This window comes from Vidua macroura, chromosome 14 (assembly GCF_024509145.1).
Source record: "Vidua macroura isolate BioBank_ID:100142 chromosome 14, ASM2450914v1, whole genome shotgun sequence".
NCBI lineage: Eukaryota > Metazoa > Chordata > Aves > Passeriformes > Viduidae > Vidua > Vidua macroura.
The window spans coordinates 9,491,568-9,508,864 of NC_071584.1; the positions used below are offsets into that span (position 1 = coordinate 9,491,568).

General features: G+C 37.9%; 1 protein-coding gene across 2 annotated transcripts in view; it reads left to right on the forward strand.

Annotated features, from left to right (window-relative positions):
* Positions 1–17,297, forward strand: part of AMMECR1 (AMMECR nuclear protein 1) — a 98,041-nt gene that overhangs the window by 45,890 nt on the left and 34,854 nt on the right. For both annotated transcript variants that reach the window (XM_053989925.1, XM_053989926.1), the window contains one exon: positions 11,993–12,103. In XM_053989925.1, the coding sequence (XP_053845900.1) occupies positions 11,993–12,103 (111 nt within the window). The remainder of the gene's footprint in view (positions 1–11,992; positions 12,104–17,297) is intronic.

The window sequence follows — 17,297 nt, forward strand, 5'->3', positions numbered from 1 at the left end:
TGCAGCAACTACTTGTGAACATGGAATTGTCTTCCCTCTTAAATGAATGGAAATAATGCTGTGGCACAAATCTTCCAGACTTCTAGTGCTTGGGGAATGCTTTTTCTCTATCAAATTTCAAAACTAATTTTATGCCTGCATCATTCTGCTAGTGATAGAAGGGGAAACATAATACCAGTGGCTCAAAACTAATGTTTGCTGCATTTTTGCTAGTGACTTCTAAGGAAATAAAAATATAGGAGCTGGAGCTATTCTTATCAGATTTCTTTAGCACTGTCTTCTGGTCTTCTATGGGGTAGAAGTTCTGGGGATCTTACACAGCTTTCTAAAACATGTTGCATGTGGTGTTCTTAAAACATGTGGGTTTGGATACATTCATGGAATTTTAGAAAAGTTTTCTGCTGAATCCTTTCAAAGCATTAATTACAAAAAAGTTACTGTTGAAAGGAAAATACTTTCAGTGGAAATATTTTGTCTCAGTTCCAGTCTGTACTTTGAGTGATAGCAAACTATACCTGAGGTCTTTGATGGTCCTGAAATTGCTTTAACTTTGACTTGCAAAGCATCCAATTATGTTATTGTCTGACTAGTTTGACCCCTTTAAAATGCTTTTCTTTGACATGAGTATCTCTAATTCAGGACCGTTTGGTCCTTCTGGAGAGGAGTGTATCCATACTGTTGCTTTGGGTAAGTAGTGCCAGTCCTTGATAAGTTGAAGACTTGTTAGTTTGTTAATGGGTACATGTGTTTGAGCTCATTTTTAGATATGACAGCTGCTTGTGGTTTGAAGTTGCCCACTTTCTTTGAAACTTGGGTGTGGAGGTGACTTTGGCTGGAACCTATCTACCTTGAAAACCTTCAAATGTAGCCAGAGCTTCTTGCTAAGTATTTTCCTGGTGTTTCTATTAAGAGCTACCTACAGGAACATAAAATAGTGTAATGTTGTCTGAGGAATGAGAGAGGTGGAAATACCAGCTTTGCTTTGAGAATAGTTTTTCTTAACAAACCAGTAGTTTCAATGTATAATATGAAGTTTGATTTGATTAAAATAAGTGTAATGGATGACTACTAATAAAGGTATCAAGGAAACAAAAGTATATTTCTTCAGAATATTTTAAAATGTCCCATAGAAAGTCATAATCAGGTGACTGCAGATTCTGAAGTAATAATTTTTATGATTTGTAATGACATTGCATTGATTTATTGACTTATTGATTTATTAACTTCATAAAGTCTGATTTTTCTGCTCTGGTTCATAATTGTGCAATTGAGGAAAAAGAATTGCTTAAGTAGGTCAGAGCATAAATGTGAAGAGTTCTATAATGTATATATATATATTGTTACATAATTTTATTAAATATTGCAAATTATGGTGCCTTAATAACCTGGAATGTGGTGACACTTGTTCTTGGGTGCTTCTGAGCAGAATTTTATCTGGAGTTAGTCCTTACTCTGGATGTATTTAATAAGCATGTGTACTGTCTTGAAAGATTAAGCATTACTTTGGCAAGAGAAGTTCCAAAGAACCTTAAAGTCTGCTTTTCAAAATTCAAACCCCACTTTCTCATAACTTTTAGCTGATTTTTTTTTGGGGGGGAATATGCTGAATGTTCCAGAAGTTTTAATCAAAGTGAAGGTTCTAGAATTTATGAAACAAATAGAGACTTATTTAGTGAGGGTCGAGGACTTTCTCCCTGACTTGTAATGGGCTTGTGGAATACAATAACTTGAGTATTTCATTATTTCTTCCCCCCCCCCCCCCCAATTTTTAAAAACTGGTTGCAAAGGGAGATTTAAGTATGAAAAAGATGGAGGGAGAACAGAAATGGAAGAGAAAATGAAGGAAGTGGGGGAAGGGAAAGAAAGCCTAAAAACACATGGAATACAGAAATGAGCACAATGAGCAGAATGAGTTTTGAAAAGTAATGAGTTCAGAGTACGATGGAGGAAGGAGTATGTGTTTATTCTGTAATACCTTGTCAAATTCTGTGAGGGTGATGATGTTCATCAGAGGAGTGTTACATGTTAATGGCTTTGTTACAAAACAGTGTACAGTTCAGCAATTCCTGATCTAGTGCTTAATAAGAGCCAGAATCGTCTAGGCCAAGTGCAGAGCCATCCTATCTGCTCTCCCACATATGGCACTGCGCTGCTCAGATAAACATGCTCGCCTGGAAATAGTCAAGGGATGTCTGTCTTCAAGCTGCATTGCTCCAGACCTGTGCTGAGAGACTTGTAGGCACCTTTAATGAAAAGAATATTTATGGAACAATAAGCCTTTTTAAAAAGCAAAGCTGATTAATTACTGTCATTTAATTTTTTGGTGTTGACATAGAGATGGTTAGTTTTGAGGAGCAGGTTTCTGTGTGTTTATCCTGCTGGTCAGGACTTGCATAAGATTAGCAGAAGTTTGAAGGCTAAACCTGGCTAGTCAGAGGTAAATGTGGAAGAGCAGGGGATCATGGTGTGCATGATCACAGAAAGTACTGTGAAAATACCCTGGTGAGGAGCCTTGGCATCACAAGTGCTGTGTTGTAAAGAGCCTGTGACCCTTTGTCCCATTCTGGTAGTTCTAGTCTACACTGTTAGCTTCTATTATTTAAAACTCAGAGACACATTCTACTTAACACTCAGAGGAAGGTGAAAAACTCTTCTCTTTCCCCACAGCTCCTTCACTTCTGTAGTCTTTTGAGGAGCATTGAATTTTCCATTTTATTCTTCCTTGCTTTTTGATTCCTCCTATCTACTCTCTAATCATGTCCTCCCCTCCCTGTTTTCTGTGAGTGCCGGCTTCATGCCACTGTTCTTCATCATTGCAAAGAGTATTTTCATTTTGAAATGACTAATGGTTTCCCTGTTGCATGGATGATTCTGACAAGAAATAGTAAACATAAAAGCTGTGCTAACATTAATGTTGCTAAGATCTGCAGCCAAGGAGCTGGAATAACCTTGTGATACTGCATTGGCTAATACTTGGGTCATACTTGGAAAGCTTTCTTCACAGCTGTATGGGTTAGAAATATTTCTAAGGCTTGATTTTTTAATTATTTTTTAAATTTTAAAAAAACCCTGTCAATTAAACAAAATAGCCATATATATATGTATCCCTTCTGGCCTAACTGCAGAGGATCTCTGTTGGATACTTATTTTAACTTGATCTTAATTTCTTGGAGATACAAATGGCTTTAGTGACTAAAGTACAGCCCTAAGCTTTGATACTCTAAAGATTCTCAATTCTAGATTACTTTATTTAATGGTTTAGCATTTGTCCAGATGTATAAACCCGATACCTGCTGATTGAGGTATAAAACAAGCTTGATGACCTTGGAGTTTGTGGTAGACAAGAGCTGTGGTTGGAACATTGTTGAGGTGTTGTAATTTGAAGCAGTCTGAGCTGATGAACTGGTGTGTCTTCTTGGTTAGGGTGTGCATACTCAGCTGTGTGACACATCAGTCCCTTGTGCAAACACAATTCATACCCAGTTGAAGTTACAATGTTGGGAATTCGAGGAAGATAAACATTCTATTTTAGAGGACAATTCAAGTGTCTTACCTTAAAACAAGTTATACAGGCCTAAAGATTCATCAGTAACTCTGAGCAGTGAAGTGAGTAATTAATTCACCTGTAAGGAAGATGCCATCCTGAGGAATTTCCAGGTGTGCTGTGAGCTGTAGGACTGCAGACTTAAGTGCTCTGACTTAAGTGACCACTGCCCTGACATATATTGCTGTGGAGAACATCATGATTTTGAATGTTGTTTCTTGAAAGTGCAGTCTAAGGAACTGCAGATATTCAAACTTTTTTTAGTAATGCTTAATAAGCTATGCATAACCAACATGTGTGATTTCTGAGGCACTCTGGGTTTTGTTACATGTAAATATGTATTTTAGCAAAGTGAACAGCAAACTTAGGAACATATGTCATAGAAATTCAATTTGTTTCATGAACTTGAGGGGCTGTCTTCTGAGAGTTAAAGGGAGAAGGTGCAAAATAATGACTTTTTCATTTGTTTTGATGTTTTGTTGGTCATGTCAGGCTGAGCATTCAGTCTGAGCATACCTAAAATTTCTTGTCATCCCCTTATAAATTGTTGCTTGTATCCTCTCTTACCTGGAATGCTGCCCATGTTGCCTGAGCTCATGTAATAGAGTGTACAAGAATAGCAGCTCTGATGTTGCAGCTGAAGGAGCAGACACATAGTTTGGCTGTATTTGTGAATTTTTGTCCTTTTTTGTCCGTTATTAATGTGACCTTAATTAAGGTATTGTAGGTTCACTTTAGAAAATGACCAGGCAGCAGTCCTTTTATTTTTAACCCTGATTATACTCTTGTTTAAACTAGATGTTCTTAAAATAGTAGCTGCTTTCTGACCTTCCTTAAGATTAGCTGCTTAGATAAGCAGAACTTGCTAACAAATTCACACCTAGCAGCTCAGGTTTGAGGCTGATCTCTCTAGGGCACGCAGTCATTTCAGGGAAATCACCAAATCTACTAAGTGGTTTATATGCCTGAAGAAATCACTCTAAATGTTGATTTCTGAAATACAGTAGTTGGAAGAGTTGCTCATTTAGTCCTGAGAATGAGTGAGAGAATATGCTGTACCCTCAGAAGTAATTAATAACCTTTTTGGTAATTGTATAGTATTTTAAATTCAAAAATTGCAGCTCTTTCTTCTGACTTCTGCAGCCAGTAGGTTGTGATTGTCTTTGGATCACCATGCATTGGCAGTAATGAACCTTCTTCATTGACTAAATGTGTTGAAGGAGTAGTGCAATACAGACTGGTTTTAAGAAGCTCAGCATGTTTCCCACATGGAAAGAAAAATGTTATCATGGAATCAATTTCCTTCTGTTTGGGGAATTCCATGCTTGATGTGCTCCAGTCTTTGTGGATTTTGCTGGATGATGTCATTGTCCTAGAAAGTTGAGGTTTCTTATGTATATGTGATTCGACACAGGCAGGGGAATGGGTTTGAGACTTTACTCAGTAGCTAATTCTTTTTTTGATTGTGTAAAACTAGTCAAGCAAATTGTGCTGTTAACACATATTTTGACACTAGCTGTTAAGTGGCACTGTAGTGAAAAAAACCCCAACTTTTTGTTTGCAGCTAGCCCAAAAGTCTCTTTGTATTGACTTTCAGAACAGGAAAAACATAATATATGGGCTACTATAAATTTTCACTTTAGTATGTTTTTTGGACTTTCTATTCTGGATTCAGAAAAAGTTGAAGAGCACTTTGAACCTCAAGAAAGCTACTCAATCTTCTGTTCCTTGAAGCAATAAATGATGCTTTCTGATCCTTAAAATATGGTTAATATTGCATATCTCTTTCTCTACTCAATTCTGCAGTAGTGCTACATAGAAGGAAACATACAGAAGTATAATATGAATGGGGGGTTTTCAGATTTTTTTTTACTATGGAATTTGTAATGACAGTTCTCTCACACAGTTTTACAAGTTTTACATTCACAAGTTTCATGTGTGAATTGTCACTTTGTTCTCTTACCTTACATCATACAAAATCAGAAAAGGGGTCTGCAGTGAACATCAGGAGGCTATTTGATCTTCTCTCTTGTTAAAGGATGGAATCAAATATATTTACAGCATTCCTGACAGTGGCCAGTTTTTGAAGGCCTTTGAGGATACACTGGTGATGGCAGGCATACATCCTCCAAGACAGTCAATACTAACATTTATGTTTCTTACCATTAGGACTTCCTTTAATCGAATATCTTACAGTGTGTGTTTCTTAGCATCTTCTGTTGCCAGATGTTCCCCATAGTCTCTGAGTTAAGTAGCTGGCAAACAATTTCCCTGTATTTCTCTTTCTTCTCGGAAATGATTTTATGAGGATAGTAGGGATTCCCTTTACACTCATTTATATTCATAAGTTGCAAATTGATTGTCTTAGTTGTGCCTCTTCTTGTGCTTTGCTGTTTTTCTGTCTTCTCCAGTTTTTCTTAGTGGACATATTGCTGTGATTGTCAGTCTTTATGCACTTGAGCCTTTTTCCTTTGAGGAAGGAGCTTTGGGCTCCTGTGAGAAGCTACTGACTTCTTCCTTTTGTTGCTTCTCTTGGCTTCTGGAAAACTGTATGTATTAATTGTCTACATTTACCAAATTATGTCTTTATACATGTGGATGGAAGGCTGCTGCTATTCTCTTATTCTCCTGTGAGATTCATAAACTCCTGTCTTGACTTTCTTGTGTTTTAGCAGACTTTTTCTGGAATATATCTGGTGAGCTAAAATGTCCTCACCCTACATTGTGTGCTTGTATGATGATGACTGTTTGAGAAAGACAGCAGATTTTTTGTGGTTGTTGACCAGCTCTGTAGTTTTATCCACCTTTCATCACAAAGTTTCCCCTTTCATCACACACCAGGTACTTCCAATAGGTCTGTGCCGGTGCCCTTGATAAAGGTACTGGGGGAGCTGTGCTGCCTTCCTTCACTCCTGAGCTGTATTCTCTGATACTGAGTAATGAGAGTTAGCTCATGAAATTGTGACAGCTGGAAATGCCCCAGCCTGGACAGTGCTGGAGTTGAGTGCATCAGTTACAGGAGGGAGGCTGCTCTCTGTGCTTCCAGACAGGCCTGGCACTGCACCTGTACAGGAGGGGTCATAGCATCTGTTCCAGTGACAGACTCAAATTCCTTTTCCTCCAGATGCTTCTAGTTGGAAACAGTATTATGTGAAGGTTTATTGTTATTAGAAAGGGTAGCATGATCACAAATAAGACACAGTAAGCTTCATGTGAAAAAATATAAATCCAAAAATTTCTGGAAATGGGGAGCAATAGCTCATTCACTTGTGTGAAACAAAAAGGAAAATGCTGGCAGTGCCACTTTGGGTGTTCTGAGTGTTTCCTGGGAGTGTGAGAGCTTGGAGATCCTCAGAGCTGAACTGGAAGCACTCTGCTCTTACAAAGGGATGAGTGTGCAGCTTTTCAAAGTGTCAGATCCTACAGCTCTGGGTGTCAAGTAACATGAGGGCTGTAGAGGTTTTCTTACCTTCTGTGGTTATAAAAGGTAGTGGTTAAATAACTGTAATTAAAATGTCTATATAAATATCATTTTACTTCCCAGTCCATCACGTTTAATCCTTTTCACTTCAAAGTCCTCAGAGTTTTTTATTACTTGGAAGTCTTCAAATGAAACAGACATTTCTCACTCATCTTTTATAAAAGTAAATAAATATTCTTTATCTGTTACTCTTTCTTTGCCCTGTTCTTCTCACCTTCCCCTCCTTTCTTTTTCTCCATATCCACAACAAGGAAAAGAAACTTTTTATACTGGTGGTACCAGGACAAGACCAATTTGTTCATGGTTCTTGCTTTCTCTCCCACACCCAAACTTAAAGGAGCCCTTCACTTTTTTTGGTAAATAAGAGGCAGCTTGTATCTAGTGCTGCTTTATATTAAAAGAAGATATTTTTAACAGTACATTCTGCATGATGTCAGTGCAAGTTACTGGCACGATGACTCTTAACTGTGGTAGCTGACTGATTGCTAAAATAGCTTGCAGACTCCTGCGTTCAGTCTAAATATTTTCAGTAACATATAGCAACAGGTGAGTAAATGGTTTAGGTGATTTTGGCTGTGAAGCATTACCAGTGCCCTAAGCACACTTTTTAAGCATTTTAAAGCATTTTAAGCATTGATGTATCAGAGAATATTCTGATACTTGTTTTCAGTGTTTAGATAGGTTTATACATTGTGGCCTCCATGGGGATTGTTCCAGTTCTCCAGGAGTTGTAAAGTGTAGGGCTGTCCTAGTTTTTTCATTAATGAGAAGGGTATAATAGGAGCAGGAGTCTGACATGGGCAGCACTGATTGGGTGACCCAAGCACCTGGGCTTCAGCCACACATTTTCTGGCTTGCCTTTAAGGTCAGTGTTCAGGGTGTTGGATGTGTTTTAGAATCTGACAAGGAGACAGAATGTGTATGTATACCCCTTTTGATGACTGCAGTTGTATATAAGGAAGCAATACCAGGTCAAACTCACTGTGTTGCAGCAGTCTCTTTAATTCAGTTTTGCAACTGAAAGGAAAAAGCAATATACGTGATCAGCTGGTTTTCATGGGGTAGTGCCTGACAACCTCATAGCAAATATCTGAAACAGTTCCTGCTATTTAGATTAGAGCTGGGCAAGACTTTCTGATAAATAGTAATTTATGCAATGTCTGGATGGTGAGTTTATAGTCTTCATGTTACTTGTGAATTTGCTGTGGCACCTGTAAATAGTTTTGGATAGAAATACTTTTTCAGTGTCTGGCTCTCAAACAAAGCAATCAAAATGTAGAATGTTATGAAAGAAGATTGATTGTCATGTTTACAGGGGCTTCAAAGGGTCCGGATTTGGTCTTTTCTTCTGTTCCTTCATAGTTTGAAACATCTTCCACCATCTTTCAGCTACTGATACTTCGTGGCGCTCTGCGAAACTCCTGTTAACTGTCAGCAGCATGTTAGAAGTTCCTGGCACCACAATGAGAAGCTGAACAAATAAATTTCCGAGTCTGGTGGTTCAGGATCGCTTACTCCCAAGCTTGGAGCTGTTTTGCTTTTATGCTTAATCCTTAACTGAGTAAGAGAACTGCTTAAGGCTGATTATTAGAGCACTTCCCATGGAAGTACAAAGTCTGGTTTTGTGATTTTTTTTTTTTTCAAACTAACAAACAACAACATCTGCAGCTTTCTGACTACATCAAGAGGGAACCAGACAGAAAGGTGAGATCACGCCACCCAGTATGCTCTTTGATTCTTGTGGGTTATGTGGCTTCAAACTTCCTTGGGCAAAAAGAAGACTGAACTCTAGGATGCCATGGATATCCTTGCTGTACGTCATTGGATAACAAAGAATCCAAGCATCTGCCATCATTCCTGCTTCTTACTAAAGATTTTTTAGGTCTAACAATGTGTTGCTCAAAAAACTCTTGTTTTTATTTTAAGAAAAACAGGTAGCATATGAATTTTTTTTTTCAAGTTGAAAATGAACCAATTTACTTAGCTGCTTTTGACATCAATATCTGTGGAGTTTGGCACTTCAGCTTTAAATTTGCAGTTATGTCAGATAGCAAGTTTATTTGTGGGTTATTGGCTTTAGAACACAAGGAAAGAATTGCAGGCTTTAGGAAGATATGCTGGCAGCTGAAGCCAGGGATGCCAAGAAAAAGCAAAATAACATCACTAGTAAGAAAAATACTCTTTTCTCTTCATAGCTTGTCTAGCTTCTGTGAGCAGGTTTTCTGTGGTCTTAGTGTAAGACTAGGAATGCTCTCTGAAGATTTAGTGTTAGGCTCTAAGAGTTAGTACTAAAAAGTAGCAGTCAGTGTTCCTAGTTCAGAGATGGAAGCATTGATTCAGGTGCAAGACCTTCCTCTGTAATTCTGTCTGCAGTTCCAAACATGGATGTTCAAGAAGGCAAATATAAACTGGAAAAGTGTAGAGAAGAGATGTGATGGTCAGAATGGAAAGATCCCTTTGAGATGAAACTGAATGAGCACATTCCACTCAGCTCAGCAAAGTAAAGTCTGAAGACGCATGTGAATTATTTCTATAAATACTTTGGGGAATAATAACCAGGAAGGGAAAGAACTATTTAAACTAAAGGACAATGTTGGCACAAGAATAGATAGGTACAAGCTGGCTGGGAAAACATTTTGGCAGGAAATTGGAATGTTTCCAGAGGTTCTGAACTTCAGCAAGGTTTTGAAGCAAGCTTCAGATTTTTCATTTTGGGGATTTTGTCTCTATTATTTCTACTTCTGACAGGAGAATGTGGATCATTTATGAACAGAATTATATAATTATTCCTTACAATAGCAGGAGCGCTGAAGGTCTCTTTCAGCCTTATTTCATGAATTTTAAGAGTTAGAATCCTCTTGGGTCACTGACTGTTCTGAACCTGTGGTCTGTATTGCACTTTGAAGACATCTGTGATGGTAATTGGGTAGTTCTGTTCAGCAGGCTTAGATTTCCTGTGTAGACATCCTCGTACCTTTGGTGGCTCCTGGGGAGCAGTACAGAAGTTGAAAGGTTGGAAAAACATATTTAGTCAGCCTTTGTGTTGTATGGTAATAATGGCTACCAGTAGTGGTTCATTTACCCAACTCAGTTGGAACAGTATGTTTATACTCCTACTACCAGTAGTACAAATATACAGTTATATACGTATATAACTTTTACATTTTGTCTTGGTACTCGTTGACAAGGACCTTCAAAGTGTATGCAAATGTTTCAGTACTATTTGTTATTCAGTGGAGTTCCCTGGTCTTTCTTGTCCTTTTAAGGTAGCAGTAATGATGCACCTTAGAAGGAATTCAGTTTTGACAGGAAGGTAAATATGTATATTTCCCTGAATTACAGCCCTCCACTAAGTATATTAGAGCTAATAAATCTTATAATCCAAAGATAAAGGTCAAGAGAATAATAATCCTGAAGTCCATTTTGAGTCGTACTCATGCTTTTTTCTGTTCAAGGGGAGCGACTGGTTTCAGTGCCTCAATCTAATTACAAACTAATTATTTTGTTGGTATGATTAAGGGTGACTGGGATACCTTTCTTGAAAATCCAGTAAAATGCCAGTTTTTGAGCTGAATGGAAAATAGTGCAATAACCCACATTTTATTAAATGTTTGGTAATGGGCCCTGCTGGCTTTATGCTTTTCAGTACTTACTAAACAACTTTTTAAAAAGGGAGGGGGGTGGCAGTAAAAAAGAAATAAAAGGAAATCCAAAAGAAAACTATGACTTCAGCTTCCTCTTTTATTCATTGTCACTGAAAGAAGGGAACTTGTCCAGCTGAATCATGTAAGGAGGAAGTTGCTGTACCAGCAGGTGATAACAGGTTTTAGCAAGTTAGGAGTGGACTGAATGCTGCTGTGTTAGTGCTGCAGACTGAGGCATATCATTTTCTGCCATCACAGGACAAGTATCTTGTGCCACACCAGACAAAGCTAATGATGTGGAAGGAGAAAAAGGATAAGAGCTATTCCTTTAGAGTCCCAAAGTGCACCCATCCCTATGTATGGAGCCCCAGTACAGTTACACCCGTCTGTGCAGTGACTGATCTCATAGAATACAGTGCACTCTTCTCCATGTAATGCACTTTGATTTGTCATCTCTCTAGAAAAAGAGTAAACTTTACATGCTTTTCTTCTCTAAACATCCATGTTCATCTCACTATTAGAAATCTTTGTTAGGATTGGTATTCAGATGCCATGTGCACTCCCTTGAGAAATCCAAGTTAGTGCAGTTTTCTCTTGTTTGTGTATTGATTAATGCAGTTCTCTAGAACTGCAAGGAAAGGTTTGGTTCCCAAGAGCTGTATGGTTCTCCTCTTTCTGATTAATTTAGTGTATGAATTGTTTTGTTATTAGTATGTCTTTGTAACTATCATGGTCGTGTGTTCAAATTAGAGATTTTGCTCTGCTTCTGGTAATTTTTGATATTTTTAAATGCGAACTTGGGATTTGTGGAGAAAATATCCTTTCCTCTGGTAGTTCTTTTAAGTTTAGAGGGTGTTCCTAAATTTTGTTGTCTTCTAAGGATTTCTGTTTCTAGCCAGCAGTATTAGGACCAAAGTATTTGTGCTCAGGAGGATGGATGGCTAGTGTGGCACGGGTATTTTTCTCTTCCATAAAGGGTTCCTTATATACAGATCTCTAAGGTGAGGCTTTTCCCATTCACGGGAGAAGGTTAATGGGTAACAGTAAGGTACACTGAGCATAGTGGATCTGTTGCCAAGCAGTTTCGTTCTGTCCTTAAACTATTCCAGTAATCTTATTTTCTATTATATCACATGAACAATGTTTCTAGAACGGTCAAAAGAATTACAAAGGACATTTCTCACTGCCATGTCCTGTTCAGATACAGTCATTTTAGAGATTTGCCCCCTGTTGCCTGAAATGGAAGGGCTCTGTTCCTGAAATTTCACACCAACTGTCAAAATTGCTCCTGTGATCACATCTCTCTTTTCCTCCCTACCACAGCCCACTGTTTGTAACGTGGAAGATTGGTCGAGATAAACGATTACGTGGATGCATAGGTACTTTTTCTGCCATGAACCTGCATTCAGGACTCAGGGAGTACACACTTACTAGGTAAGAATTTGTTTTCTGTAGCCTTGACTTACATATTTAACTAGTCTGTTGAGGAGATAAGTGTGCTTTGGTTTGTTTTGGGTTTTTTGGCTGTGTCACTGTATGGGTCAATGAAAACCTGTGTCTCCTTTTGATGCTGAGAGTATTGTCTGGATATTTGACTACTGGTGTCATGAGGCCATGCTTGCAGTTAAAAACCATAAGTTGAGCTTGTTCTCATTTTATTGGTCTGTAAACTACTCTCCAGTAGCTTATTGTAACTGATTATTACAGTATTTTTCCAGTGTTCAGACAGATTTTAAACTTAGTAGTTAATGTCAGGCCAGAAGACCAGAAAGTCAGATTTGGGGATTATCCTATTCACACGTCTAAAACAGCAGGTATTCTCACCTCTTCTCCATCAGGTGCTTCCAATCAGCTGCAGTTAATTTAATGCTACAAATTTCCATTACATGTTACTCTTCAGATACATCCCAGCCCCTGAGTGGGAAGCTTCTGGATGAGGGAGGTAAGTGATGATAATCCTTCACTCCCTGGCAGCATAATCTTCATGTTTTGATCTACACCTAAATTCATTCACCTTAATATTGTTCCATTTCCTTTGCATAGAGTGAAAACTAATAAGTTTATCACTAGAGCTAGTAGCAAGCTTTCTACTTGTTTTTCTAAGAGTTTTCCTAAGTTTATTCTCTAAAGAATCAATGGAGTTTTGTTCCTTTCAGTTACAATAGATTTATTGTGCTTTAAAGTAGAAGCTGTATTCTGGCACGTATAGACCTCTAAAATTGTCATTACTTAAAATAATTAGTGCTTCCAGATCACTTCAGATTTGAGGCTTTTGTCCATTACAGGATCTTCCTCTTTGCTGTTAAAATGCCTTGTCCATCTTGGCATTAAATAATATTAGAATGGGAGATGTTCTTTCTTACATGTCTCCCTAGCTAGTTACAACCTGAAGTTCATTTCATGCTTCTCTGCTGAGCTTGAAGAAGATAACTGCTCATCTCCTGGAGCCCTTACAAATTTCTGACAGACCTAGTTTACCTTTATTGTGTTCAATTTATTTATTATGCACTCTGGAATGTTTCTGCTTGTGTCCTTTAAAACCATTCAAAATGGTCAGTGAAAATAACCTTTTAATAAAATTCAAAGCAATTTCTTTGTTGAGAGTTAAAAGGTTTAAAATATTAACCATTAGTGAGCCAAAGTGAATGAAAAACAACTTTTCCCCTGTACTGGAGAGTGTTTCATTTAGGTGTATGCTTTACAGTGCCTGATCAAGAACAATGAGCTTGTACAGAAAATTTCCCCCTGAGGCTAGGAATAAGGCAATAGCTCAAGAAAATAGTTTTTGTTCCTTGTAGATTTTTCCATTCTCTCAAATCAGACAGGGCTGTGCTCTTAAATACCTTTAAAACTGATTATATGATTCCTGTCACTGCATTCTAACTGTGGAAGCTGAATACATGAAAATACATGAAAAGTGATGAAAATTAAAAGGAACTGAAATAATTTCAGTGCAGTATTTACAGGATGGTCACATGCTGTGGAAGTTTATAGTAGGCTATTTAGAGGAGAGACCAGTAATTTTCAAGATGAGGAAAGTGGAGCTACATACCAACCTATTTAAAAAAAATCTTCAGAAGCACATAAGTTGCTTTAAAATAAAATATAACATTTAGTGCATATTGGACTTTGTTACCTTTTATGGTAAATCTTTTTTTATGCTTATGGTACCTAAAATGTTTCCAGGTTGCTTATTTTTTTTTTAAATAACCAAACTTCAAGTATGATCACTGAAATGTAGAGTTCATATGAAAATGTACAAAAAAACTTGTTCCCTTCTATCAGTCACTATATAAAAAATGAAAAAGAGGGTTACCTGTGATTAGTTTCCTTCTCATGGTCAGTCTTTTCAACTGTGAGGCATCCAGAGGAGAGCATTTAAAGAATAAAAGAAGCACCATTGAAATGTCCATGGGCTTTGAGAGTTTGGAGCTTGACAGGCCTCCCTAGGAAGGATTAGAAACTAGGACATTACAGCTTACTCCAGCAGTATGTGGGCAATAGGCTGCTGCAGAAGACATGACAATTCCTGAAAGGGAAAAACTTATTCAGGAAAGGCAGAATTTATTAACAAAGTAGGTAGAATGAGAATGGGCTCTACTGCAGAAAGTGGAATTTGACCAAAACTTTCAGTTGACAATGCAGTCAGATGACTGCTGACTTTATTTTCCTTTGACACCAGGAGGCACTTTTCTTCAGTTATTTTGAAGATATAGCATGGATAAACAGAACCAGGCTGTTTGTTTAATTCATTCTTATTCTTTTCAGCACTTTCTGTGTAATTGTGGCCCAGCTTCCAGTCAGTAAAATGGTACAAAAGAACAGCTGTTTTTAAATTCCCTGGTGCTTAGAAATCAAAATATCCACAAATTCCTTCACACATGATTGTATTGCAAATATGCTGAATAGTGCTTATGATCACAGTAAATAAATCTTGTTATTTCTAGTGATCTCTGGCTGTATGTCATATCCATATGTGTAGGATACACCTCTCTATCTGCATACAGTAGTGTAGTTACTTTGAAGCAGCATAATGATAGTTCATCTAGGAATGTGGAGTGAACAATTTCTTTCTTGGGACACTCCCACCCTACACTTTTTTGGGTCTGGAACCAAAAATGGTGGTGATCTGTGACCATTTTGAGCTCTGTAGGTTGTTGTGCTGATATTGCCAGTATGTTCTAAACAGGAAATTTATGTGGAATGATTCATCGTTAATTGGATGCATCTGCCTAAGTTCTGAGGAGGGATGAGAATACCCATAGTTAAAAAAGCTATTACTGCATTCCTTATAAAATCTACGTGCTAAATTCAATTTTCTCTGCAGTTATATCAGTGAAACACAGGATGTGTATTATTAAAGTCTTCTACAGAACTTTATGGAGAGAGAGAGATTCAGATTTGGTGATTTGTGTTTCATTTTGCTAGGAGGTAAACCATGTCCAAATGTTCTACAATGTCGAATGTTACATTTTAGAATGAAGAAATTTTACCATGGCTAAAATAGTCCTTTAGACTGAATGTGTTAAATTGACTATCCCACCTGAATGCATAAAAATAAACCAGTCCAGATTATGAAAAATACCTTATGTTTTACAGCTCCTTCAGGAAAATACTCTGAACTTGGAAGCAGGTTACCACAGAATTTCATAACAGGTTGATAAATTACTTTTTCACGTATTCTGTACAGCAGTAAGACTTAGGTTTTGGCACTGAAGTTTTAAACTCCTGCTTTTATACACTTGAGATACTAAACAAAATGGTTTCAGTTCTTTGTTTCAGTTTTTAATCTATTTCATAGAATTTGAAGTAATATTTTATGCCTGTTGGATGTAAAAAGTATAGGTGCATAAAATTTTAACTTTGTGTTGGTTTAGCCCATCAAGGCTAGAATATGTATCTGGGGAGGGAGATAGTAGAGAACAGGCAGGTGAAGGGAGATGTTACACAGCAGAGTCTGCTGTCCCAGAAGAAAGTAGTCAAGAAAAACTGGAAGAGTCCGAGGCTTAAGTGTATTAACATAATGGCTGAAAACTGGGTTTAACCCACCTTCCTTTAGCTAATAGACCTGTCTCTACTGACTGTATGATGTAGACAGTTTTTTTGTTGTGTGTTCTACTTACCATTCCACCTGAGGGAAATAAGACTGCTGTCAGACACTCAGCTTAGATGTGGCTGATCAAGAAAAGAAAACAAAGAGAAGCTTGGGATGAGAAGCACGAGATGGAAGGAAATGAAACTTACAACCTGACTTTTTCATAACTGAATTTGGGTGTACATTCCATATGAGGATTTGGCTACTGCTGGCATCAAGTACTGCTCTGTCCTTGTCAGCAATTTCAAGAGTCAGTCCTTGTTGCTGCAATACTGCCTGCTCTCTCTGTCAAAAACACTAACCCTTTCTTCCTGTTCCAAATTTTACCATCCAACTGTAAGACAGCAGTACAGCAAGCTGATTTAAGGGGTGAAATTGAAAAGTATTTAAGAACTAATCACATTAAGATTGATGCTGGCAATACTTGCTAAAGACTAGTGACAAGTTTTTGTAAGACAGGACAACTTCCTTTGTGTATTCAGTTGAGTTTACTACTCTAACCCTGTAATCAGTCCCATAACTTCCCAAAACCTTTACCATCAAGCAGTGTTGCTGTGGGTGTAGGTAGTCATTACCATTGATCCAGGGCAAAGCATTACTCATTCATCTGACTGCAATTTTTTTGAACTGCAGAGTTGGGGGAATTACATATTTTTGACAGTTGTTGTGGCCTTCATTATTGACAGAAGTCATAGGTTGAATTAATTTGTGCAAATAACATTTCCTATAATGTTTCAGAGCATATTGTTGATTCTGTGTTGCCCACTGATAATACTTTGCAGGCTGTCTTGCTTTTGGCTTTGATTATAGTATAACACTTCTGAAAGTTGGCTTTTTAAAATTCTGCTAATACACTGTCTGGTGGCCATCAGTGGAAAAATGCCTGATAATTGTGAGATGAAGCTTACATTATCACACTTGTAATTAAACTCTGCAGAGAGCAGTGTAGGTTCATGACAGCCTGACCTCACCAGGGTTATGCTGTTCTTCTATGTTTAATATGGTTTTTAAAGTCAGGGAGCTTCCTTTCCATTTGTATGTGTCTGTGAAAAGCTGGTGCCTGCTGGTCTCCTCTGAGCTCTCAAGGCTGCCTTACTGAGGTAGAGGGCACAGATCTCCAAGTGAGAAGAGGTGCTTAGGGCCATGTGTACTAACAAGGTTCTGTGGCCAGTTGAGTGAACAGACAACCACTGTGTACCACAGAGCATGTGAGAAGCCAGTGACAGTAACCCTCTGGAATGAGTAACTCCTACCTCCCACTTAACAGCAAGTTGCAGTCATGAAGGCTAAAAATTTTAGGGAGGGTTCAACCTATAAAATCGACTAGGTTTTAATAACAAAAGTGCCCTACATGCTGTCAGCTGAGACTCCTCAGATACTCATCTGTCACATTGAATCATAGAATTGTTTACATTGGAAAACACCTTTAAGGTCATCAAGTCCAACCATTAACTCAGCACTACCAAGCCCACCACTCCAACATGTCTCCGAGTGCCACATCTACATGGTTTCTACATCCCCTTAGGGCTGGGA